The sequence below is a fragment of the Thunnus maccoyii genome, chromosome 21 (genome assembly GCF_910596095.1).
Source record: "Thunnus maccoyii chromosome 21, fThuMac1.1, whole genome shotgun sequence".
NCBI classification, from domain to species: Eukaryota; Metazoa; Chordata; class Actinopteri; order Scombriformes; family Scombridae; genus Thunnus; species Thunnus maccoyii.
The window spans coordinates 9,224,355-9,251,635 of record NC_056553.1 but is presented as its reverse complement, the minus strand read 5'-3'; the positions used below and the strand labels follow the sequence as shown (position 1 = coordinate 9,251,635).

General features: G+C 40.5%; 2 protein-coding genes across 3 annotated transcripts in view; one reads left to right on the top strand and one right to left on the bottom strand.

Annotated features, from left to right (window-relative positions):
- Positions 1 to 10,349, bottom strand: part of asap1b (ArfGAP with SH3 domain, ankyrin repeat and PH domain 1b) — a 64,018-nt gene extending 53,669 nt beyond the window's left edge. For both annotated transcript variants that reach the window (XM_042399147.1, XM_042399148.1), the window contains exon 1: positions 9,580 to 10,349. In XM_042399147.1, coding sequence (XP_042255081.1) covers positions 9,580 to 9,705 — 126 coding nt within the window. In that variant the 5' untranslated portion in view covers positions 9,706 to 10,349. The remainder of the gene's footprint in view (positions 1 to 9,579) is intronic.
- A 3,362-nt stretch (positions 10,350 to 13,711) lies between these two features.
- nfx1 (nuclear transcription factor, X-box binding 1) lies at positions 13,712 to 25,734 on the top strand. Its single transcript, XM_042399953.1, has 23 exons — positions 13,712 to 13,994; positions 15,187 to 16,044; positions 16,409 to 16,570; positions 16,858 to 16,935; positions 17,107 to 17,212; positions 17,784 to 17,855; positions 17,993 to 18,132; positions 18,254 to 18,353; positions 18,458 to 18,675; positions 19,472 to 19,569; positions 19,658 to 19,688; positions 19,779 to 19,861; positions 20,709 to 20,817; positions 21,018 to 21,137; positions 21,220 to 21,299; positions 21,391 to 21,621; positions 22,066 to 22,139; positions 22,229 to 22,330; positions 22,708 to 22,845; positions 22,978 to 23,044; positions 24,746 to 24,891; positions 25,006 to 25,110; positions 25,257 to 25,734. Exons 1-23 carry the CDS (start codon positions 13,976 to 13,978, stop codon positions 25,330 to 25,332), a joined length of 3,213 nt encoding a protein of 1,070 aa, XP_042255887.1. The 5' UTR covers positions 13,712 to 13,975; the 3' UTR covers positions 25,333 to 25,734.
- The last annotated feature ends 1,547 nt before the right edge of the window (positions 25,735 to 27,281 follow it).

The window sequence follows — 27,281 nt, the reverse complement described above, 5'->3', positions numbered from 1 at the left end:
TTTGTTTTCTGTCTGTCCCGCAGCGGGAGGTGACACCGTGTTGTGTTGCTTGTTTGTCGGCTTGTTTGCCGTCTGTGGCTGAAATCTGATAATCGGTCTGTGGGCCACAGCTGTTGGCCTACCTTCCTGCCACAGCTGCACTGCGTATATCATCAAGGGCTATTAGCTGGCAGCGGATTAGCCCCCCGACCAGACTCGGCTCTGGCACTCTGATCCCTCTGCTCTTCCCCCAGATTTAGGTGAGGAAGAGTGGGTCAGTGTTCACATCTGTCAGCAGCCTTCCTCAGAGGCAGATACATGTCTTGCTTCGTCGACGGCCATTTTAATCTCTAAAGGAGCGCGTGCCGTCAATGCAGCTACCAGACAGTGTGCAGATACGACTACATGACACTTGAGGAAGTCTGCAAGTGATGCCTTACAAAAGTGTGTCAGCTTGCAAATGAAGGTTGAGACGAAGGCCAGCTCTGCGACAATTAGTATTCTCAAGGTTATTCTGACAATTAATGGAAAAAAAATGGATAAGAATAGCATTTGTTTAAGATAAAGAGTACATTTTATAAATTAATAAATACTACTTTCCCTATTGTTATGCCACTGGTACATATCCTTGTTTGTGCCAACCACACATTAATTAAAGCACTTATTGAAAAGAGCTATTAAAGTGTCAAAAAGAAAAGAAAAACAAGCGCAAAATCAGGATTGCTGGCAGTTACACTTAAAGGGTATGGCTGGAGACTTCCTATATTTTTCTTATCGTCAACAAAATAAGACATTTGAGGACATCATTTGAGGCTGTGAGTGGCATTTTTAATCATTTTCTGTTATTTTATGGACCGAACAAGTAAAATATTGACGTAATTGACAATCGATAACAAAAATAATCGTCAGTTGCAGCCTCATAATGAACATCTACAAATATGTAACACAATGAAACAGCAAATTTAGGTTTCGTTTCCATTTAGCGTGTAAATAAATAAATTGAATTACAACTGAAAGCTCCCATGTTGGAATATCCGTGTCAGTTTTCTTCCCATGACGTTAGCACAAGCTAGCAGGGTTTAAAGTTGCTAAATACGTTCGCATTTTAGCTGCTAGCTTGTTGCTAGCAAAGAGTTCCTGCCGAAACACAGCAGTCAAAATGCTTTCAAATTGAAATAACGTCCATTTCGACATCCTGTCTCTTCTTCTAACTCAACACACAGTATCGCCTGACTGCTGTTATAGTTTCATGGATGATACGAAAGCTTCAAGGCAAAGAGTATGAATTGCCATATATACATAAATATGTCAGTTTTGCTGCTGCAGGTAGTTGAAACTTCATGTACAAAACTTCAAATTTCATCAACAGGAAGTCAAAGGAAACAAAACTAGTGATATTGATTACCAAATGATCTCTGGGAAATGGCGACCACCGCTTATTTGGCACTGAAAACGTACAAAATCAAGACTGAGAATCTTGCAAATGACCACTCCGACTCTTTTTTTAAAACTGGAACAAGATGTCATGTGAGTAACGGTGCCAAGGGACGAAAAATGCTCCCATTCTCTCACACCGTATGATTCAGTGGGTTTAGTGACACGAGGGACAAATGATGAATAAAAAGCCACAACTTCATTAATAATTGAATCTGACACAGCTGTGTTCCTCGGTTGCGAATGTTGCAGAATGGAGCCTTAAATAGCCAGCACTCGGTTTTTGTTATGTAAAGCCAAGTATGATAAAAACCCCGTCTCGCTCGTTCTTTTGAATTATTCATAGTCTTTGCCTCGTTTCTGGTGGTGGCGGTGGCGGTGGCGGGGGGGCGTGGAGGGTTTCTAAAAGCAGCCCAAAAATACTAAACCAAATCAAGCAAGGACAAAAAAGGTGAGAGGAAAAAAGCAAAATAATAATCAGTTCCAATCTATCTATTTATAGGATCTATTAGTGTTTCAAATTTAAACCTATAAAACAGCAAAATATAACAATGTTTGTCTTTTTAATCCTCCAAAGTGCTCAACACTTCATTAACAGACAGGGACGTGGTACAAAGTGATTATAATTGAAATTGAAATTTTTAAAGTGTTAATTAAAGTATAACTCATCAGGCGAAACACATTAGCTTTGAAACAATAAACTGAAATTAAACTTCATTACACTGAAAACACTTTAATATGATTTGCAGGTAGTTTCCAGATCAAGAATGACCAGAGATTCAACTCCTTTAATACTATATGACCAAACAGTCTGTAAATTGGTAGAATAAACTGCTTATTGATGGACTGTCACATGTGACGGGGCTGAAGGCTCACATGACGTGTCATCTGGGCTGTAGCCTCAGGTGCTTGTGGACGCTCCAGTCAAACAAGGTAAATGCTAGTAGAGGTCAACACGATATGGCCTCCTGCAGTTTTCAAATCACAGGAGGCGAAATATGTGTTGAAATACCATTTTAAATTAAATATTGTCGTGCTGCAGAGATGTCCCGGCCTACACATCATATTCTACAGAACAACAAATCTAACAAATCATATCATAATTGCAATATCAGTCAAAATATTCGCAATTAGATGTTTTTTCGGAATCGTTCAGCCTTAAATGCTAGGTTGGATCAGCCAGAGGACCGAACGCTCACTAGTGTGGTTAAGGTCAGTGTTAAGGTCAGGGTTATGGTTAGGGTTAGTTACGCAAATCGTCCCTCCAGCTGATCCAATCTAGCACGAACCATCAAACAACTTGAAATGAACATAATTAACAGATAGTGTCTGTTTTATTGTGTTTGTGGAGATTCTCAGTCATTCAGGTCACAGTATGTTATATTATATGTTCTTTTATTATCCAATTTGCTTCTGAATCCTAAAAGAAACACCACTTTTATGAATAAACACAAAAAAAAACACACAGTAGATTCATTTAAACGAATCCTGCTGATATTTTATTGTAAAACAAACGCTGTTTTGTTGTTCACTTTGAGCATTTTCTACTGTAATCCATCATGTGAATCTGTAAAGTCTCACAAACATGTTGAAGGCATTTCTTATCTCTAATAGCAGAGCTGAGAGGCGGCCATCGGACACCTCAGTGGCCACCACCGCTCCATCACCTCTCGGGTCTTGTGGAGAATCATTCCAAAACAAGTTTGCACGTTCACAATCCTGACGTTGTATCTCAGCGTCTTCTGAAAGTCACAGTTGCTTTCAAGATCTCAGCTAGTGTCTTCTCAACGTTATTATTCACCCACGAGACTATCAGGGACTTAATTAAGATAATTCTGGCAGTGAACAACATCTTGAAACCTCCACTGACTGATAATAAAAGTATCAGAGATGGTTTCATATATTCAGGGCTATAGATAAGAGATAACCCATCATACATATGATATATATGATATAACTTCTCCTTTTACAGGGCCTCACCGCCACAAATGCATTTCTCCGTTCTGCAATCAGCCAAAGATGCTCTTGTGGTATCAACGTGTGATAATAAAACACAAAATACAAACAATATGGGACTCAAACATTGTTCCACAGCATCCGTAGTAGCACTATGCAGGAATGTTGTGGGTGAACGCTTTGTTTGTATGCTGGAGGACTCACTTGCGATTCACATCCTGCAGTTGTTCACATGTCGTTTCTCTGTTCAACAGCTGGTGACGGTAACGCTCGGCCGTTCCCCAACAAAGCCAGAGAAGAATAAAACCGCTAACGACGCACCATTTAAAATATGTTTCAAAAATTAGCTTTGCACATGTTGTACGATGAAGGAGATGCATTCAACGTGTTTGTTAGACCTCAATGATACACACAATGTGTTTTGGTGGGCAAAAAAAAAAAAAACTGCATGAGAACAGAACTTTTTGCCCAAATAAACAAACATATCTCCATAGTGTCAACTTTTCACGAGCCAATAAAAACAGCCTGGTTTTCAGATTTGTGACAATGCATGTTTCAGCAAATCAAATGGTTTTTAAGGGTATATTTAGCTGCAGAGGAACAATTTTCTCAAGCCATAAAGGAAAACTTCACCCTTCGGTTCATCTGAAAAATTCAAAAATCACCAAATTTGGAGATATGCGGCTTTCTTTTGGACGGTGGCATTTCGTTAGTTTACAAGAAAACTCCACAGGGCACCATTAAAAAAAAAATTTTGTTCCAGCCACTGATTCAAGCAACACCAATAAAATATAAATAAACACAAGAGATTTTTAAAAGAATAGTAGGAATGTAAGTTTGCTTATGCCAATAATATTGGACTTTTACAAACTGGATCTTTTTACAACCTGAGAATAAACAAATGACGACTTCAAGGCAATGATTTTCATTCCAATATAAATATGCAGCGGTTTGGAATAAAACTCCTCATTCAGTTTTTTTTTTTTTTTTCCTACATACAGGACATCATCAGAGTCTTTAAATTGTACAAGCGTGAAATGCTTGGATTGAAAAGGCGGTTATATAAAAAGTAAAATATATAAAAGGCCTCTGCCTATTAGGTCAAGCTCAGCCACGCTTCAATAGAATGACTGTGAAAAGTCAACATTTTTTTCTGGTCCGACCCATGTGATGTGGTGTGAGAGGCATGCTCAAAGGAATGCCGATGCAGTGAGGGTTTCCCTTGTATTTGCTGCTATGGCTCTCTGTGGTTTAGGAAAGCAAACCCAATGACGCAAAGTACCATCTGTTGGGTAGAGGGGAAGACAATACATGCCCCCCCCCCCCCCCCCCGGGGGGGAATAGCAAGTGCCTGCTGCTGATATTCAGTCAAATCAGGAAAAAAAACTACAAGAGATTTCGATTAATAACCTCTGATGTTTTCATATAAGCCGATTTCCTGTTTCTCTGTGCGGCTGAATGGAAAGTTGAGACGAATGATTGTGTTCGCTCTTCTTTGGTGTTTGGGATGAAAAGTGCGTTTTACATGTAGTTTATGTCAAACACATTAGAGATGTATTGATATTTTTGTATGTCAACGTCACATCGGCTGAATGACTATTACATACTCGCCTGATTACAACTGTTACATAAAGTAAAAACTTTGTTAAAGTTTTAGTATTTTGTGTCTCTTCTTGTCAATCTTTTCTCCTTTTTCCACTTTCTCAACACACAGCGTCATTCGACCACCGCCAAAGCTCCATGAATGAGATGGAAGTTTTGAGGCAACCTCCACTACTTTGGAAATGATCAATTAACCAACAGAAAATGAATCAACGTCAGTTTTAGTTATGTTTTTTTATGGCTCTATGGATGACAGTGTTGGTCAGTCGGTCATTTCCTTTATAGTCATCAAACAGTCACAATTTTAATTTGTCCTCTGGTTTATGACCAAATATCAGCTCTAGCTTGTGTTTAGTGCACATAAGCAAATGTTGGCATGCTAACATGCAAACAGATGGTGAACATAATGAACATTATACAATTATACGTACATCGATTAGTCGAAAAATTGTTTTTTTTAAAAGAAAAATGCTAAAATTCTCTGGTTCCATCTTGATAAATGTGAATATTTCTGGTTTCTTTAGTCCTCTATCATAGTTAACTTGATATCTTTGGGTTGTGGCCTGTTGTTCGGGACATTTCAGGTTACATTTTGTGCTTTGGGAAACGGTGATCGACATTTTTCACCATCTTCTGACATCTAATGTTGTTACCAGGTAACAGGATTTGACATTCAGAAACCCAATCACAGCTGTGATGCTCATGACACACTCCATTACAAAAGTCTTTGGCCGAAACCAAGAACAGGCTAAGATAATACATAGTTTGCTATTTTTTCAAAGTTTACCAGTAGTATGAGGCCAAAAATGTCAAATATGTTCTGAGGGTGGCACTTGACAAAAGGCCAGCGGTCATAAAATCATAAAAGAAATTCCCCTTTAGTAGCCACAATGTGCTTTGGCCAATTTCATGGTAGTCTGCCAAGTAGGCTACGACAAATAAAGTGCTAGGATTAACTAGAATTAACAAACAATTCTATGGTGGTATGGCTGGTAGCTGTTGAGATATGTGGCTTTGTCCAGACTGACATTTCCATCCTGACGCTCATCTCTAGTAGATCAGAAACACCAAACATTTTTACTCACAGTGTCTCAAATCCAAAGATTTTCTTGCTTCTCTCTGTTATGAGTCTAAATTTAATACTTTTGGTGACCAGTTCTGACATTTTACAGTGTTTCTGGAACATGTGTGGGCTTTTGTCATCACATAATTGTTACAGCCTTCACCTGAACAGACAAATACTGTAAACGAGCACTGACCTCATGTCCTTAAACTTCACCAATAGAAAAAAAACCACTGATCTCCACACACAGATAGACTGCCAAGGGCTTTCTGGGAAATGAGGTGCAAAAATCTCCACAACAATTACTGCTTTGCATCAAAGATGTTACCAAAACACAACCCAGACATATCAGTCATCTTCCGGTCTTCCACCCACACACACCCACACACACACACAATACCACCATCTCTTTGACCCAGAAAGGTTATTTTTAAGACTGTATCTCTCCACCTCACTGCTCATTGTTTCCCATATTTCTGCACTGATCCAAGAGTAAACAGTAAACATCTTTGAGTGCTCTGCTGCTGCTGCCGCCGCCACAGAGAGAGAGAGACAGAGAAGTTACAGGGCGGAGGCCGGTGAGTCATGAATACTTTTGTGTCATTATTGCAGTGATCAATAATTGATGTGTGGCGCTGAATTAAAACGATATGATGCTGCCACAACCTTTTTTTTTTTTTCCTTTTGGTTTCTTTCTTTGTACCTCCAGATGACTCAGTGGAAGCACGCAGAGAATGACAACTACCCTGTGGGTCCGCTCTCCCCCCTCGGGTTACAGCATTAAATATTCACGCTGTACCTTTGCATAATTTACCTTGTCAACATACCAAGGAAATGACTCAGAGAAAAAAAAAAAAAAGGGGGGGATGAACGCTTTAAGTTTGAGGACAGGAACTCGGAGCTCAGCAGAAATCCAGGACATTTTAAACCAACTCTTCTTCAGGCAAAGAGACGCCAAAGGCAATTTCACTTCTTTGCACCAGCTCTATTGGGTGCATGATGCAAGTGAGTCCCTGCGTGTCTATGCAGAGATCAAACAGGGTAGCTAATTTTATAAAACACACACTAATCTAACAGTATTTGTGGCTTTAGGCTGGCTGCCTGTGTGTTTTGCCACAGCCTGCAACTGAAGGATGTATCCCAGTTTGAGTTACCCAAGAGGCGTTCTGCTGATTATCCTCGCCGAAATGTTTAAGGAGCATCTTGCCTTTTTGTTTAAACAGCGGAGGAGCATGTCGCTAGTGCTACGGTGCCAGCATAATGGTCTTCCCTGTCATGTGATCTCTGCAAAAAATTCCAGAGCGGCTACTGAAGCCCGGCGCACATGGCCGCCCTTCCAACAGATGTTTTTCGTTTGTGCTGCAGTCTCTCGGTTCAGAGGCACAGAGCCAGAGAGGTGATTCATGATGCGAGCCTTTTCCTTGTTACAGTCAGCAGACAGAAAGAAACTGCGCTCCGGGGCTCAGAATAAACACAGCCCTGGTTCTGTTTTGGTAAATTTTCTATTATTCCGATTACAGCTGGGCGATATAGCTGAAAAAGTTATCATAATAAAGTGTTTCATTTCAGTTGATATCGATAATTGATCGTTTTTAATGACCTGTTTTTAATAAAGACCAGGAGAGAAAAGCTTGAATGTAACCACTTCATCTATAAAGGCACACAGGTAATAATTTAACACGACAATTGAAATCTTTATCAACAATTTCCTCACCGCCTACGCTGATTTTCTCGCTCCGCAATGTTTCTGTTGTTGTGTCGCATGTCGACGGTGCAACCGAACAACACGCCTGTTCAATGATTGGCTGTCATTCGTAGCACGCTCCGTCATCAAGGGATATGATAGGCTGTTTATGAGCCAGCGAGGGAGCACGCTTGGGGTTTGTTCATGCAACCGAACTTTGCGTATTCGTTATGTGCTTTAGTGGCAGTTTGCATCAAGTGTCTATCACCGAAACATATCGTTTTATTGCCCAGGCTTAATTCTGATATAATAAACTAGTAAAAGATGGAAATTGGAAGTGATGGATAGCGCTGACTGTGAGCTGAAGTAGCTGTTAGTATGTTAAAAAGAGTTTTTTTTCTCATGAACAAACCATCTTTGGTTACTGTCCTGCTCATCTCAACCCCTCCGTGTGAGCGCTGCAGCTATTTAACGACAAATAAACCCCATTTACTCACTCTAAAGCAGCATAAATGGAAAGTCAGGAATCATTTGGTCAATTCTTCTGCCCTACATGACAGATTACACTAAACATCGAGAGCCTGAAGTCATTCAAATCCGCAGCTAGATGTGTTTTAAAGTGGGAAATGAGGTCACGTTTTGGCACGAGCAGGGAACAGTGAAGGTGTGTGCTTCCCTGGTTTGATGCTCCATTTAATCGTAGCAGGGAGGACGCCAGTGGATGGTGATGGTGGGGGTGGGGAGTAGGGAAAAAAAAAACAGAGGCATACACGTCAAACGCCACCTGCATGACCTGATTACACTTCACCTACATGATTGTAGGTGACACAGCATCAAACCGTAAGGAGGTAAATGTGTGTTTCTGTGCAATATTTCACTTTAGCGGGATGAAACTGATCAGTTTTAAGTGCAGCGACACTGGAGGATCTTTATAATCCTTTAACAGTTAGATCCAGATCTGACTGCCAGTGACTAGAAGAGGTCTTTCTCTCTCTCTCTCTGTCACACACACACACATACACACTGCTACAGCCTGGCAGCATGCTCTGAAGCTGTGAGTTATGTAATAGTGAACACAGAGAGCTGCAGGCCTGAGTGCACATCCTTCTATTCCCTGCACTCTTCCACTAAAGCCACCCACCCCCCCTCCTCTGTTGTTACTCTATCTGGCAAGAAAGAGCAGCAGATTCACAAATACACACAAGATGAGAGTTCACCTTCACACACATACACACACACACACACGGAGTCCTAGGTCACTTCTGGGGACATTACATAGACTTACATTCATTTCCTGGAGACTTACCCTAACTTGCCCAACCCTTACCCTAACCTTACCACTGACCCAAAACTCAGCTTTTTCCCCAATTGAGGACAGCCCCCCCCCCCCCCCCCCCACACACACACACACACACACAGCTGAGGGTATGAACTGTGTCGAGAAATGTGCATATTTAGTCCAGTGCAACAATAAAAATGCATTTTGTGGAATTAAATAAGCAGCTTGCAGATCAACAGGTGCTGTTTTTTGCTCATTTAAAGAGGTTTTCATGATAGTACTGCATTATTATTAGGCTGTCAAACATCACCAGTTGAATTTATGGTTAATTGCATGAAGTCCTGGCTGCACAGCTCATCTCCACCCCTAAAAGACAGGTGTGTTTTCATTACAGTTGGCTGTGCAAGGGTACTGTGACCAAAGCATGTCAGATATATATTTTAAGACCCCAGGCGACTGTGGCCCCTTTAAAACAGATATAATCTAGTCTCTTTGGTTGTGTTGTTTAATGAGGCATCTTCAACCATCCATCCGTCCATCCATCCATCTATCCATCCATCATGCAGCTCTTGGTGGCCTTACCTCCTCCAGCACATTCACTGTGTTCCTGCAGCTCTGCAGTCGGGTGGTGAAGCTGGATGTTGTCGGGGAATTGTAATCCTCTGTTGTCTCCGAGAGAAACTCGGACACCGATATTTGATCCGGCATCCTTTAACGGAGAGAATGCCCACGGGAGGGTTGGCGATAAATGCTCAGAAGGACAAAACCATGTAAGATTAAAAAAAAACAACAACAAAAACAAAAAAAACAAAAACAGATAGAAAGCAGTAGTGGTGGTGGTGGTGGAGGGGGGAGTCTGGTGGATGATGGAGGGGAAAGCCGATTTTTCCTCGCAAAACTATCGAGATGATTAAGACGTGTGACTTCTCAAATGACTTCACTGTTCCCCAGGGGCCATGAGAGGGGGGGGAATTAGCTAAATTTCTGCAGGCTGTGTCCCCCTCGGTGTGTCTATTCCTTGAGAGGATGTCTAAAAGCGACGCATTTATAAATAGTGTCACTCTGCGTCTGACTAAACCTCGGAGGAAAAACCACCGTAAAGAATAGCGGACGCCCTCATTATGCTCTACAGATGTTCAATAAGCCGCTTGTCGTCAAAACAGCCCGCCGTTACCAGCCTCTGTCTAAAATTTATCATAGTCCATGGTCTGCCGAGGTCGTCTCGAGCTGCAGCGGGGTTTGGTCCTCTCTTCTTCGGCTGTAGTTTATGTTTTTTAAACGCTAAACGCTGCCGCAGACACATTCACCGCCACTCTCTCCTGCTCGGCCGCGCTCGAGCTTCTCAGAGAGTCAGTGACAAGCTCGCGCGAGGGAAAGGTTCGGCTTCCGTGTGTGATTTTCAAAATAAAATTCACAACATTAAATTTCCTGTTTTACCACAATTCAATTATCTTTTAATCAATAAGTGAGTTAATAGTTGGTGTCTCATATATTTATTAACACAGTGGGCTGCGAAATGTTTTTTTAATCAACATATGAGTTTATATCACAGTCACAATATATTAACACAATGAGATTTTTGATAAATAATAATCAATAATGTGGATATAATGACTAAGTGAGTAAAGGCAAATAATAGAACAGCTAGAACAGTCTGGTACGTTCAGAGAATCACATCATTTTACTGTTATTCAGGGTTTAAAACCAGGAAAAGATAACACTTATGCCATATTACAATACTATGATATTCAAAATCTAAGCAGATATCTAGTCTCATGTCAAGATATCGATATATTGCCCAGCCCTAAACTGAAGGAACAAGAAGAACATACATATTTTTGAGAGAATAGTTTCCACCTTTAGTCACAGTTTGTTAGTGTTTCCCAGGATGTTGTGGTTGACTAAACCACCACTTTTCCACAAAGTGGGGTAAAGTTCAGCATGTTCTATGCATATAGTATTACACCCATCTTCTGACCTATTGCACCAAGAAAGGTCTGTTTCCTGTGCTACATTTGTAGGTTTGCAGGCGAAAGGTCGACTTTCTCTCCAAAAGCATGCCTGTGTGTATTGCATCTTAACTGTAATGTAATAATAACAAGTAATTACATTTGAATACATACATACACTCATGTATTTTATTTTTTTTGTACACTAATCTATTGCTTTTATATTTCAACAGTTTCTTTTTTTTCCTTACTGCATTATTGAGGAGCTGAAACATAAGATTTTTACTCTCTTATACTTGTGTAATGAGATGTAACAATAAAAAACATTAAATGTTTTTTTTATGTAAACAAAACATTAAGGGATCGATAAATAGAGCTTCTGATGACATGGATGCAAATTATTCTCATAATGCACACAAGCAGTTGCGATGCAGCCGTTTTAAAAAAGCAGAGGTATCGTCAGGCTAGATTTTTTAAAAATGTATTTTGAAGTTAAGATCACCCATTTTTCAGTGTTTTATATTCATTGACAGCAACTTGACGCATTTCTCTCCCACCCACCTCGCCTGGCTGACTGGGACGAAGAGGCGCTCTGCGCATGCGTGATCTGGAATCTTGACTGCAGAGAGAGCTGTTCGACAGTTGGGCCTGTAACTGAAAGCAACGGTTTACAGAAAAAAAAACACAGTAATGGCTAGTTTATTTTACTTTAAGGGAAAAATAGCGGGGTATTCACTGTCCAGAATATTATTAGACGCCTAGGAGCCCACCTAAATAATGTCATTTTGGCCAATGTGTGCTTTCAATATGCTACAAAATTGAACACAAGCTACTTTTAATCACTAACAGTTGAAAAACCTTAGTTGCGTTTCCTCGTAGTTTTTTTACCGTAATGACATGTAACGGTAGTTTTACCGCAATGACATATTACGGTAGTTTTACCGTAATGACATATAACGGTAGTTTTTACCGTAATGACGCACGCAACGTTACTCTCATTAAACTGGTTTGAACTGTGAGAATGTGTCTATATATTGACATTTTATCACTATATCTCTCAGTTTAATGTCATTAAAGGATAGTAGTCTGTTTTGGTAGTGCCACTGTTTTAAAGTTTGGTCTGAAAACTTGGTAACGGCTAACCAAATTAATTATCCAGTAGTGTATCACTATCAACCTACATTCATTTTCCTAAACCAGCATAGACATGATCTGATAAAACAAAACAGTTGGAGTCTGGAGTCAATGTCTCCTACTGTCAGATATTAATGCATCCTATAGTATGAATTAAACTGACTAGCTGTCACTTAGAAGATAGATGCAGTGAATTTTCTGGGAGTTCAGTGAGTGTTACTATATTCATGTCATATATAGATTTTCCAAAAACATTTTTGAGTCTGTCACTGTCAGCAGATTGAATATAATTTCGGCTTCGGATCTCTCAAATTACAGGTTAGATCCCTGGTTTTCTGGTTTCTAGCTCTGAGAGAATATATGTGGTTGAGTTAATTGACCTCTTAAATAGATTCAATTCATTCAAAACTCCATTCTCTCCAAGTCAGTCAGGTCTTATACAGCTATCAACCACACACTACTAAAATATGCACTGCAATATACATGTAATACAATATGTAGCCATAACAAAAAAACTGATCTGAACATCAACCACTTCCCTTTTCTAAAACTAGCTTCATTGCTGTTTGTCATAATGTCTGCACAAGTCCTCCAAACACTGAAGATGATCCCCAAACCCAGAGATGTCACAAACCTTTTTGAACCAGCCAAAGTTGTTCAGGTTGCACGTCTATAATGTTTAAGTTGTTCATCTAAAGTTAGATATCTTAGAGATTTGTAGCATCTTTTTTATATATATAAATTATATATATAAAAGAGCAGCCTGGTAACACCTCTACCAGTTTTTAAAACAAAAATATATATGCATGACTAAAATAGATTACAGACATTGCCTCTTTTGAATCTTTTTTTTTTTTTAATTATTCTTTGTCTCCACAGTTACTGTTTTTGGGTTGTTTTTTTTTACTGTACGTGTAAGTAATTTGTTTGTTTTTCATTGATTTACTGTAATAAATGGTTTTGTGTTTCATTATGTTTTGCATATCTTAAAAAAGTTAATAAAAAACTTTAATTACAAAAAAGACAAAAAATGCATGAATGTATACAAAACCATGATATATGTTGCACAAATACACAATTTAAAAATAATTTTTCCATATCCCATATATAAAAGCCCCTGTATTTCTTGTTATACAAATCCAAACATGAAGCGCCATCTTGCGGCTAATCTGCAGCATTTTTTTCAGTTTTTCATATTTTTTGTATCTATGAACCCTTGAATGGGTTTGGCTTGTCCCTAGAAAAATAATTTCACAATTATATCTGTTAGCTTGACCCCTTCATGGTTTACAGTATATCTTTAAAACCATTATATTGTAAAATGTGAGTTCTGTAAAGGAAACACCGTTTTCGCAGATTGATTTTAGATTGAATAATTTGTGAATTCTGAATCATTTCCGTTTTATTTTGAAAATAATAATCGGAAGTCCCACAATCGATAGTTGCCTAATTTTTTTCCCACCCGCATCCCGCGAAGACCCGCCCATCTCTGCCTCTGATTGGCTAGTACTCATTGCCTTCATTGGTTGGGTTGGTTAGGTTTAGGTATGAGGAGTGAGATTGGTTACTTTTAGTGTAAGAATATCAGAGTAAGCCAATCAGAGGTGGCGTAGGGGCGGGTCCTCGCAGAATACGGGTGGGGAAAAAATAACGCTTGATAGCTTGACAGCGCTTGTGCTAGCTTTGAGCTAATATTGATAAGGTCACTTGAAGGCAAAAAGAGGCTGTTGTTGCTTTTTGGGGGGAGCTGCTCTCACTAATAACAACCAGAACAAGAGTGAAAAGGTAGATATTGTCGCTGAAGTCCTGCCAACGCTTGTCATCTCTCAGAAAACAGCCAGTTTTACCCAAAAAACTTGTGGCGTGGGAGAAGAAACAAGCACAGCTCAGACTGAATGGCTGAGGGCTCCTCAGGTAACTAACATGCTGTCTAACTAAATCATTTAGCTAAATGATGGGTCAGTGGTCACTAAAGTTACTAAAACTGGCGTTTACTGTTAAAATATAAGTAAGCTGCCCACTTTAGCTCGCTTCCTTACGTTTTGGTCACATGCTTATGTGCCAGTTTCGTTAGCTAGCTGACGTTAGCCAAGATTTTAACTTTTATCTATCATCAATAAGCTGCTTTATCGGCTGATTTTCATTTATGGCCAGAGTAAGCCGACCATGTCTGTACGATCAGTTAGGTGACATGTGACTGAACTTTGAAAGCCAACAGTACATCTGATCTGGCTTAAAAAAAACCTACTGGCTATACATAGTGATGGTGATCATTGTGGTCTAAATACGAGGTGTTAAACGTGTTGTCGCTCTCCAGTAAATGAATAAATCAACAGATGGATTCCAAGTTTCATTTTAAAAAATAATAGTAGTAGTAAACACAACAATTATTTGATTGTTTTAGCTTTTGTGCTCCTCTCCCTCACACCGTTTTTCAAGTCTGACTTAAAACAAGACTCAATGACCAAACTAAGATTGAAGCAGGTTTTTCTTGCCATAATCATTCCTCCTGTTCATACTGACCATTAGAAGATCCCTTCATAATGCACTTATAATGTAAGTGATGGGAACCAAAATCCACAAGCCTCCCTCTGTGCATATAAAAGTTTATCTGAAGCTAATATGAAGCTTCAGCTGTTCAATTGAGTCAAATCAAGTAGATATCTTACAGGTTACAGTCTTTTTAATGCCAAAGTCCCTCTTTTATTACTATACTTCTACCACAGCTCAACAGGGAAACACAGAGGGAATTTGATGCTAAAAGGACTGTAAATGTGGCAGATGATATGTCCAGTTGATATGACTAAGTGAGACTGCTGAAGCCTCAAATTAAGCTTCAGATAAACTTGTAAATGCATTCAGTTTTCGTCAAGTGACTAATTGATTAATCGACTAATTGTTGCAGCTCTAGAGTTTGAAATGAAAATTACCGTTTACAGCTGTTATCTATCAGGATTGATCATAATAATGTCTGAAATCACTCCAAAATTAGAATCTTTGTTTTCATCATTGCTACTATTAAACATATCTACTGTGACTGTATTTGGTTGTGATTATTTCACACACAGCTTCAGGCTTTTAACCCTCACAGTTTGTCTGTTTGCAGATCCACCCGACCTTAATCCAAATGGGACGTCACATCACAAGCCGAATCAGCACAAATCCAGAAGGGGTCGACCCAGACACAACAATGACAGAAACATGAGTAGTAACAGATATGATCCTTCTCAACAATATGGATACTTTCATCATGGCTATAAACCCCCCTTTGGCCATAATAATTCACATTATGCAGGACCTCAGCATCCTCCCTATGAGGGAGAGGATGGTGCCAGGAGGAGAGGTAGAGGTCGAGGGAGGAGGGAAGGGAATAGAGGTGTAAATGGGAATTCTGGTGGCTCAGGCCCACGGTGGCAAAGACCTGGATGTGACAGTGGCCACAACAGAGGTATGGGTGGCTTCCAGTCAGGTGCACATCCCATGGATGGACCTGATATGCCAAACTGGCGGAGAGAAGATGTGGGCAGAAATTTTGAACATCCTAATGAGAGGAGAGAACACAATGAGAAAGGCACTCACTTAAAGGAGTACAACACTGAAACCAAAGGAGAAAACCACATATCAGAAACCAGGGAAAGAACGCAGAGGAGCAGGACTGGTCCGGACTCAGACTCCCAGCGTGACGACCATCAGAGGAAACACACTGAAACGAAACGACGACAAGGACCAATCAAACCACCCAAACCACCGGCTCAAGAGGAAACGTGCTCAGAGAGGGGAGCCAGCGGGCAGGATAACCCAGGCCACGGCAGATCTTCTCAGAATCCTGCCTGTAAGGCTGAGAGAGGCTCAGGACGACACACGCCGCTCCAGACCAGAGGGCAGAGACGACCACACCACCAAAACCACAGGCCCGGCCAGAGGAACTGGGACAAGATTCCAGAGAGCAAGGAGACTCAGACAGGTCAGACTGTAGCTTGCTAAAAAAACCACCAATCTCTTTTGCTTTTTAATGATATTTTAATAGTCCAGGAATAATTAACCTCTTGACTCTGTTTTCCTGATATATATTTTCCCTCTTAGTACCTTCAAAGTTACATTTTCACACTGGTTGTCAACATCATATATAGTCTGTTTGTGCTTGTTGTTTCACTATTGTGTCAAATGGTAAATTTGATGGCTTGTGTGCCCTTCTATACATTTTGTAATTCAACATAATATATTTAGTATCTTTAGAAATTTGGAAACCCTTCTTTGGGATTGATGTAGCTGCCAAAGGGTCTGTCGGGTTAAAGATGTTAATCGAAGGTTCTCTCTGATCTCGGCAGGCTGTCTAATTGAACAGCTGTCCGGGGAGAAGTACGAGTGCATGGTGTGCTGCGATGTCATCCGGGTCATGGCTCCGGTGTGGAACTGCCAGAGCTGCTTCCACGTCTTCCATCTGAACTGCATCAAGAAATGGGCTCGATCCCCGGCCTCTCAAGCAGACGGTACGACCCTTAAACACCGTCTCCTCTCTGACCGGTTCAGACAGCGCTGACCTAGACTCTTCTCTGTGTGGCTACAACACAAAATACACTGTAATGTACGGTGAATGTGGCCCCATCAACAGAAAAAAAAACAAACAATACAGCTCTCATTGTGTGAAGTTCCTGCTGCATCAACAGTGTATTGTTTTGCACAGCATGTGAAGCCAGCTGGAATATCTGCTGGTCTCTTTAGATAAAGTTTATATAAAAAAAAATAGTATTTATGTTTAAATAAGGCTGTTTTTCAGATTCAGCTGAAGGTTGGCGTTGTCCAGCCTGCCAGAATGTTGCACTGAAACACCCGACTTCCTACACCTGCTTCTGTGGTGAGTGATTGTTTCATTCATGCGATTAGTTGTCAGTTTTAATTTAATTAGATTATCTATAAGTCTAAATCCTCTCTGTCATTTTGAAGAGCTCTATAAGCTGTTGAGTCTGTGATTGACAGTGACTGAAACAAAGCCATCAGTCTTTTTTATTGCATATGTGATTTGCAGGTAAAGTAACGAACCCAGAGTGGCGGCGCAGCGAGATTCCTCACAGCTGTGGTGACATGTGTGGGAAGAAGAGGAGCGGGGTGGACTGCAACCACCCCTGTAACATGTGAGCCTTTAAAAACACTTAATTTTTGTGGTGTTCGGTTTTGAGGTAATATTCAGTGCTGGGACTGGATGTAACACTGTGAGGGGAAAATTCAAAGATTCATAAACACTTTGCATGATATTAAACTTTTAAAAAAGAAAACAGGTTGTGAGAATAATGCAGCATCACATCATGTTTCCAGTTCAGGCATTTTTATGTGATGAGATGGTTGAGAAGGAAATAGTTTTTAAAGATCTGATTGTATCATTGGAGTTGCATTGTGGGAAGTGTAGGATTCAGTGTTTTTGGAGACTAAAAGTCGGTATACGTCAGCTCTGATTTGGACCGATTCTTTTTAAAATTACTCTTTTGACCTCGACAATCGTAGGGAAGTACAATACTTACTTGCTGGAGAACCTCTTTTAAGATAAGAATTCTGTACAAATTTCAGCATATATTGTTAAATAAGTGTAACAAAAGTGTGTTGTTTTTTTTTTTTGTTTTTTTTTTACTTTAAATGTCATCAACCCAGTATGTGGATCTGCAGGACAGTGATTTATTTGAAAACAATACCTTCTGTGTCTCCCTGCAGCTTATGTCACCCTGGACCTTGTCCACAGTGTCCTGCCTTTGTAACAAAATCCTGCATCTGTGGGAAGACCAGGTACTCCATTAATACCCAGCATTAATCATGTGTGCACGTTTCTATCCGTGTACTCTAATATTTATCTGTGTTATTATAGTCGACAGTGTTTGGTTCATCAGATATTTAAATCATATGATTGAACCGTCTCTTTGTAGTCAACCGATGCGCTGCGGCCAGGCTACGGTGCTCCAGTGTGACAAAGTGTGTGGTGCTGTACTCAACTGTGCCGACCACACCTGCGCTCAGGTGTGCCACAGCGGAGCGTGTCAGCCGTGCCAGCTGCAGCTTCAGCAGGGTGAGTCTCACTTCGCCGGGACACAAAATATTCCGACTGATAAAATTGTCCTGCTGCAGTTCTTGTAAGAATAAATAAATCATTTAAATGTTTTTCATTTGTTTTCTGTGCTCACGTGCAGTCTGCTACTGTGGCGTCACCTCTCGTAAAGTCCTGTGTGGGACAGATAAAGATGGATTTGACGGTTCGGGACATTTCTCCTGTCAAAAAATATGTGGAAAGTAAGTTCATCACGCATAACTAATGACGCCCGCAATCATTTAATATCAAAGCATTTATTTCAGTTCGACAGTTTCCATCACAGCCCGACACTCTGTATTTTCAGGATGCTAAACTGTGAAGCTCATCGGTGCCAGCAGGTGTGCCACCGTGGCCCGTGCCAGCCGTGCCCTCGCTCCCCGAGCCTGGTGAAGACGTGTCCCTGCGGTCAGACCCCGCTCACCAAACTCCTGGAGCTGGGCTACTCTGAACGACAAAGCTGCTCTGATCCCATCCCCTCCTGCGGAAAGACGTGCAACAAACCATTGGCCTGCGGCTCCAGCGGTAAGGAAGAGGAAGTGTGTGTGTGTGATGACGCTCAAGCAATGTGTCATAATATAGTGTAACAAGTGAACTGAAGCTATCCTCACTAAAGATCTAAAACTGACCACAGGTAAGATGGGAACATACGTTATACAATAATATATGTTCTAGTAATAAAACTGCTCAAATGGTTTGTTTAAAACTGAGCACAGCACATTCTCTTCTCACAACTGTCACGTTGACTCTTAGATTTAAAAACAGGACATGGTAATGACACGGTTTTGAGATGCATCAAATCTTTTCAGTTTTGCTCGCTAGTTTTTAAAATGGTAAAGAGACGCATGGAGAATTAGCAGAGAAAGCATTAAATGTGATGTCAGCGCAGGCATTATCTGTCCAAATTTAAAGACTTCACGCTTTTCCATCACGTCATGTTTAAGCCTCAGGTTTTTACTTACACTCGCAGATCATCTGCATCATTAGATTACTCTTCTTTACATCTGCATTTTCTGACATTTGGCTTTGCTCCAGGCTGTCTTGATTTTCCTGTAACTAGCTGTATGAAGATGTAATCTCATGCTCATATGTGTGATTTTTTTTTTTTTTTTTTTTTCAAAATGACCCAATTCCTTCACCATCTTCTGTTCGGCTGTGTTTTTAATCCCGAAACAAAAAATCTGTTTTTAACTTCTTCACAGTCTTAAGTATTGTGTGTGTGTGTGTGTGTGTGTGTACAAACAGGATGTGCGTAATCTAAAGCCTCCAGGCATTGTTCTTACCGTTTGTAAGATGACGTACTGAACTTGTGGTATTTCAGACACCATCCACATGTGTGAGAAGATGTGCCACGAGGACAGCTGCGGACCCTGCTCCCTGACCTCTACTGTCAGATGCAGATGCGGATCCAAGACAAAGGTGAGCCCAAACACTGGTGGAGTATTTGTTTGCTGTGTTGGCACCGCAGTCATTGTTTTATTCATAACACCTTTTTTTTATTTCTCAGGAGGTCCCATGTGCCACAATCCAAAAAGAAGGTGAGATTTAACCACATCAAGATGAAATTAAATAATGTAAAATCACCAGTCACCTGACTTGTTGTCTGTGTTTGACTCTTTAAACTCTAGATGAGCTCGTCTTCACTTGTGAGAGACGATGCAACAAGAAACGCTCTTGTGGCCGACACAAGTGTGGCGAGCTGTGTTGCGTGGTGAGTGTTCAGTGAGTCTGTGCCAGTTTTGAGTCGTCTGTTTAAGTCCCAACACCTCAGGCAGCGTTTAATAAATGGACGTTAAAAGTAATTTAACAGAAACTGGGATTTGTGATACTAAGTTGAATTTCTAAAGGTTTAATACTACAAAAATGTGGAAAGTAGTGTCACAAAAGATTTATTGCTTAATTTCCACTAAATAACCCGACAACTATTCTGGCAATCGTCGGTTTTTATAATATTTTTTCAGCCAACTTTAACAGACACAGAGGGCCGAGATACAGACTGTCTGAATTCCTGTAGCATCAGTCACAAACACTAAAATATTATGTGATTTGGCTGCAGTAAATATCCCAAAAATCAGAACAATTACAGCCAAAGGCAGGAACGCTGTGCAGGTAAAAAGGAACAATGATCACATAGTTTAAAATCTGGTTATTCTCAGCTGCGCCTTGTAATCAAGAAAGCGGCTCTGCAATCTAAATAGTTTTATGTTGCTGGTACCAGTTTTTTTCAACCAGTTTAATTGGATCTGGATTCAATTTGAGTGTGATGGATGGCTATTTGATGACTTTGCTTTGTTTAATTTTGCTGCCGAGGTCCAGTGACAGGAGTCGGACCGCGGCTCCGCCTTTTTAATCTTTCCACTTTGCGCCCGTACACCATCTGGAGGTGACAGTAAAATTAGATTTCAGCTCGCCGCACATACCCGCTAAAAGGATTGAAAGTTTTTAAGATATTATATTAAAGGTCTCACAATCAATCCAAATAAAATCTTAATTTTGTTATTGGGTAACCGCGAGATTGTAGGAGCTGGTGTCACTGGTTTCTGCCTCTCTCCATCCAGAATGTGGAGCACAAGTGCCCCCTGATCTGCGGCTACAAGCTCAACTGCGGCCTCCATCGCTGCCAAGAGCCGTGTCACCGTGGAAACTGTGAACCCTGCTGGCAGTCCAGTGAGTCCTGCAGTCATTTCCTCCTGTCCAACAGCGCAGCGTTTATGAACCAAGACTCAGAAGAACCACATAGTTATTCTCACTCACTCGTTTTTACATCATCTTTGTTTAATTTCTTTCTCTTTGTGGTGTTACTGTGCTGTGATGCTGCCACTCTGCTTCTATCCTATGTGGTGTCATGATTTTTCTTGTGTTTATAGGTTTCGACGAGCTGACGTGTCACTGCGGGCTCACCGTTTTGTACCCTCCCATCCCCTGTGGCACGAAGCCACCAGAGTGCAAAAACCTGTGTACTAGAAGACATGAATGTGACCATCCAGGTAAGACTTAACAACAATCGCTCACAGAAGCAGTTACACGCTGCACATGAGAATATGCTCCTAATATTTATCTCTCATTTAGTGTTTCACAACTGCCACAGTGAAGAGAAGTGTCCACCTTGCACATACCTCACTCAGAAATGGTGCATGGGAAAGCACGAGGTGACGTCTCCTGAGCTCACGAATATACACAAGTAATTTTAAGTTTTTTTGCTCCTGTGATTAAATTAAAACTATTCTCTTTGACCCAAAGCAACGCAGCAACATCCCATGTCATCTGCAAGACATTTCATGCGGCCTGACGTGTAATAAAGAGCTGCCATGTGAAACACACCGCTGCAGACGAATCTGTCACCGGGGCGACTGCTTGCCAGAAGGCGGCTGCCGCCAGCCCTGCACGCTGCCTCGTCCAGACTGCGGCCACCCGTGCTCCGCTCCCTGTCATAAAGGCAGCAGCTGCCCACGCACCACCTGCACTGCCAAGGTAGAGCGCACCACCACGGAGAACAGCTGGACCTCCAGTTGCTAGAAACGGATTGCTAATTTTTTACAGATGGTCTCGGTTACAGTGAGGATTCAGGGAGAATTGAGACATATTTTCACACCGTTAAAAGCTTAATAACTTATTACTGCACTGTAATAACTGTAACTGTAATAACTCTGAAAATTTAGCTAATAAATTCAGTTATATGAATGTGTCATATCTAACAGATGATGTTCAACAGTCCAGCTGTGTGTTCGGCATTAGACTAGAATGAAATAACATGTCAGCTGCAGTCCTTTATACTCAAGAACTCCATAAATAATGAAACCTCTCACAGCTACAGGAATTCCTCACGAGTGCCGTCAAACTTTCAGAAAAGCAACAATTGAATAAAAAAAAGTATTTTTCACTGAGCTGAAGTCTGATTCTTCATACCTTCCTCAGGTATCTCTGCAGTGTGACTGCGGTCGAAGAAAGGAAACGGTGGTTTGCACAGAGGCAGCCAGTTCTTATCAGAGGTTAGTTGAAGTTTTTTCTGTGTGTATTCTGCTGTTTGTGTTTTCATTGTGAGATAATTGAAACATTCTTACATCGTCTGTTTCCGCAGGTATGCAGCCATCGCCATGGCCAGTAAACTGTCTGACATGCAGCTCGGTGACTCTATGGACATCGGCCCCTTCCTCTCTAAGAAAGAGCGTAAACAGACCAGGTAGTGATGGAGGAAAAGCTGTTCACATTGTAAAATGTTTGATGGAAGTGATTTTGATTGTTTAAGCACGTCAAGATACACAAACAAAATGATTTTAAGCAGCAAATTGTAATTGCAGTTATTTTCAGTGATTTTAGTACAGTTACGGTGTTGTGATGAAACACTGAAATGCTTTTCTGCATAGAAATTGATTTTCTGTTCACTATGACTGAAGACCTTTTGTTTGTGCATTAATATTTAAATACTAGCTGCTTCTAATATGACTCAGCCTTTCAGAACTAAGGACGATGTGTTTTATATGTAGTATGTTGGTACCCCTAAACGACATCCATCCTAAAGATATGAAGTAAAACCTGAGTATATGTTTGTTTCCTCAGGCTTGAATGCGACCAGGAGTGTGCCACTTTGGAAAGAAACAAGCGCCTGGCGGAGGCTTTACAGATAGACTCGTCCTCTGACCCCTTCAACGTCCGCTCCACCTCCGTATACAGCGACAGCCTCAAAGAGGACGCCAGGTCCGTCTTTTCCTCTTGTTTATTACCAGCTGTTGATTTATTGCACCGGTTTATTACATTTTTTCCTTTGCAGATCAAATACAGATGCAGATCAACCAGCACACTAACAAATCCTCCCACATCCTCTTTCAGAAAAGACCTGAAATTTGTCACAGAGGTAGAGGAGGAGATCAAGAATCTCGCCGAGCTTGCTAATAAGGTAAGAAGATACTGTGAATGCTCGTGCCAGTATGGAGATCCATACTGACTTCTCCCGGTAATGTGATGCTCCCTCTGGTGGTTGTGTTGGGAGCCTGCTGCCCTTGGGCAACAATGACTGACAACAACTTGCATGTTGATAACCTTCACTTTAAATCTCTTGTTTAACATTTTTGTTCCCTTTTTTAGATATCTAACAGGCGAATAAAGCATCTGTTCAGCTAATAAATCCAATATGGAATCTGGTTTTTACACCACCAGATACCATTATTGTCCCCAAGGACATTTCCTGCATGTCACAAGCAGTTTAAACACTGCAAGACTGAATTATAACAGCAGGTATCCCGTTTTATAAAAGAGATCTCAAAATGAACCCCTAACTCAACATGATCCACAAAGATACAACAATAAACCCCTCACGAGCACAACATAACAGACACTAAAGATTTCCAAAAACAGTTTATATAAAACGGCATCATACGCCATCTCAAGAAGTCCAGAAGTCTGTATTAAATGTTTGAAAGATTACTAAATGCAATCCTTAAAAACAAAGCGGGTTCAAATGCATTTGTCAGATTTCTCTGATATAACGTTCTGGATATATTATCACTTGTTGGAGAAAACAACTGGTAGCAGGGCAGATAGCTGCAGCAGATGTTTGATAAAATAAGACCATTACATCAGATTCTGCTTAAAATGCAGCTGTTAAAATAGTTTCATCATTTCTGCACTTGATCAGGCAACTCATTGTTGACATTTAAGATACGAATCTTCACCCACGACTTACATCATTGTCATGTTTTTTTTTTTTTCTGACCCAGTCGTTGTATATTCAGCTATTTCTGAGCTCGGTCAATTCTCCAGTGGACCTCCGAGATGGAACCAGCTGTGGTTTCCTGTAGATTTCTGACGATGAAGCCTCTTTAGTAACCAAACTAAATTAGTAGGTACCTCATGGGCCAGTTAGAAAAATAGCCTCATGTTCTTTTTTCAGATTTGTTTGATGCTTTGAGGCTATCAGGAGTGTAGCCGTCAAGGTCGCTGTCGGTGCTGCTTTAGATTTTTTTTTTGCTAAGTAAAAGCTTGTTTATCACAGACTGAATCTCTTTTTTTTTTTTTTTTTTTTGAACAACATGATTCATGGATCATGGAGGGCAAAGCTTTTCTGCCTTATGAAAAGTTTTATCATATTTTCTCACGTCTGAAATTCGCTGCATACTGTGCTGCCTTCACTGCCTTCGTTTTCTCCCCTCTTCCTTCCTGTGTGGGCCTCTACTTTCCCCTCAAAACAAGCTTATTAAATTTTCTTCTCTATTGAAATTTGGCTGTAATAGTTTCTAACTAGCTTCTGGCAAAGAAAGCGGACCGGTTCTCTGCCAGTTGTTGTTTTCCATCGTCGTCTTTTGTAGTGTATTTCTATAAAAAGCCCAACACAGAAAACACAGAAAATAGGCCATGCATGCACTACAATGCCCAAAAGTATGTAGACACCAAAACAATGCACCCAAACCATTAATACGCTGCTACGACGGCCTCCACTCTTCTCGGTTTTGGAGCCTGATTGCAAAAAAAAAGTCAATAAAAGTGCTTGTAGCAATCCAAACTCTTTTAACTGTTATTTGTCTGGAGGAAAGAGACAGAAAAGCTTTGTTTTTTTTTTCAATATAAATCCCTAATGGACATACATTACTGATGTCTGCAGGGAAAACAGGCAAAGAGGAGCCACTGCTTCCCTCCCATGAACAGAGAACACCGGAAGATCATCCACGAGCTGGCCGAGGTCTACGGCGTGGAGAGCGTGAGCTACGACAGCGAGCCCAAACGCAACGTCGTCATCACAGCCCACAAGTAAGACCGTTTCCAGACATACAGGAACTTGTATGGCTGATGCAGATAGTCACAAATAAATAAATAAAAAAAACAGTGTTGATTATAGCTTTGAGGATGTGTCTGTGTATCTAGGGGGAAGTCGGTCTGTCCAAATTCGACGCTGACATCTTTGATCGAGCGAGAGACGGCGGCGAGGGCCCCTCCTCCCATCGCTCATATCAAACAGCACAGCAGCAAGTAGGTTCCCTTCTGTGGTTAAAGAGTCTGTTCATGCACTGGCTTGATTACCGCAACAGCCTTATGTCCTTAATAGTCCCTTATTTTAAGAATGAATCAATAAATTTAATCCTTTGCACTCATTTTCTTCCCATTTTTGCTCTCAGGGCCGTCAGTGGAAGCTCCTGGTCGAAGATGGTGAAAGAAGAACCTGTGATAGATTATTTTGATGTCCAGGACTAATCATAATGAGGCGTAAAAAAAGGAGGAAACCTCAGGATCTGCGCTCAGAAATGCATCAAAAATGTCTCCATCTGCCAAAAAATGAAAGCTGTCTCTGAAAGCTTTTTCAATAAGAATTCTTCCAGCCTACTAATCAAATAAAATTGTTTTAGAATATCTCTGATGTGATTTGCCCTCCGAGAACGCCCACGCTCGCTAAATCTCAGAGGAGGAATTAAACAAGTCCTGGGTCAAGTGTTCCCCTTGAATTTAGATATTAAAGTCGATCCAGACACGCATAAATTCTGAAGTTGAATTGTTTTGAAAAGCTTCTGAGTGATTTTTTTTTTTTTTTTTTCCTCCTCTTGTTTGCAACCATTTCCCTCATTGGAGCCAATTCAATAAAAAGTGAATTCTTCCTTACTCAAAGGACAAACTTGTTTATATGACTTTAATGCATTAGCTTCAATATCCAATTTCTCCTCATAAAAATAGCTCATTGTGTATCTCAACAGAAAGACTCTTCTTCAGCTTGAGCTCTCCTAAGATTATCAAACACAAGATACTTTTTCTTGTTCTTTCTCGCTGGTTATTGAGCCGGAGCGGCAGTAGTAAACCTCCGCTGATGGAGTTTGTGGGTGGATAAGAGTGGGCTGCACTGCGGATAGAAAGCTTTGTTTCAAAACAAGCAGATGTTATGCTGCACTTTCTAAAAAAAAAAGAACTCCTCGGTGAAACCTTAAGGAAGGTTTTAGGTCAGGCTCCCCTGTGGACTCGATGGGGGGCCGGTGTATTGCTCAGGAACACGTCAGCAGGGTGGATGCTGGTCAGGATGACGGTTTGGACCCTGATCTCACCCTCGGAGTTTAGACGCTGACTCAGACTTGAGTCATCAATGCTAAAACTAATGCTTTATTTTCAGCAATTAATCATTGGGTCAATAAAATGTCAGAGAGCAGTGAGAAATGCCATCACGATTTCCCAAAACAAAAGGGGATGTCTTCAAATAGCTTTTTTTGCTCCTCAACAGTCCAAAACCTGAAGATGTTGAATTTACTATCATGTAAGACAAAAGAAAATCAGCAAATTCTTACAATTTAGAAGCTGTAACAAGGTAATCAATTAGTTGACTAATGCTGAAATCACTTTAATCCTGCAGATAGAAACTCTAATGCTGACACGAGAAGGACACCGAGACTGTACTGCACTGACTTAAAGTCAGTGTTTTTCCGAATGTGCAAACTTTATGCATTATTCAAGAAAATTATGTTTATGAGCTGGACACAAACCTCCACCAAGCTCCTCCGGATCATCTAGAAGTGATGATGGTCGGGGACGTATTTTTGCATGTTGTGAAACTAAAATAAAATGTTCATATATTTAGAGCTGCGACAATTAATAGATTAGAGTAGTAAAATTAATTGGCAACTATTTTGATAATTGAATAATTGTTTTATTATTTTTCAAAGCCAAACTGCCAAACTGGCAAGTTTCAGCCTCTCAGATGTGATTTAATGCTCTTCTTTGTTAAACATCATGTTAATCTGATTTTCTTTGGGTTTTGGACTGTTGGTCAAACAAAACACGACATATGAAGACGTCACCTTTGACTCTGGGAAATTTAAACAGGTGTTTCTCACTATTTTTATGACATTTTACAAGTTAACGACTAATTGATTATATATTTATAAAATGTATGTTTCACCTGCCAATATCCGCTACTTGTACTTTACTTGAGTATTTCCATTTGATTCTACTTTATTCTTCCACTCCACCACATTTCAGAGGGAAATATTGTACTTTCTACTCCACTACATTTATTTGACAGCTTTAGTTACTTTTCAGATGATTTGACACAATGGATAATATAACAAGCTTTTAAAATACAACACATTGTTAAAGATGAAACCAGTGGTTTCAAACCTTTTTGGCTTTTAACGTCTTACATAAAGCAGTGTGTAGTCGGGGTC

Excerpts from the sequence above, each read along its gene's own strand:
- nfx1 (XM_042399953.1), top strand. Across the intron at positions 17,213-17,783 it reads TGCAACCACCCCTGTAACAT|CTTATGTCACCCTGGACCTT; the intron begins GTGAGCCTTTAA and ends GTCTCCCTGCAG. Across the intron at positions 20,818-21,017 it reads TGAACCCTGCTGGCAGTCCA|GTTTCGACGAGCTGACGTGT; the intron begins GTGAGTCCTGCA and ends TTGTGTTTATAG.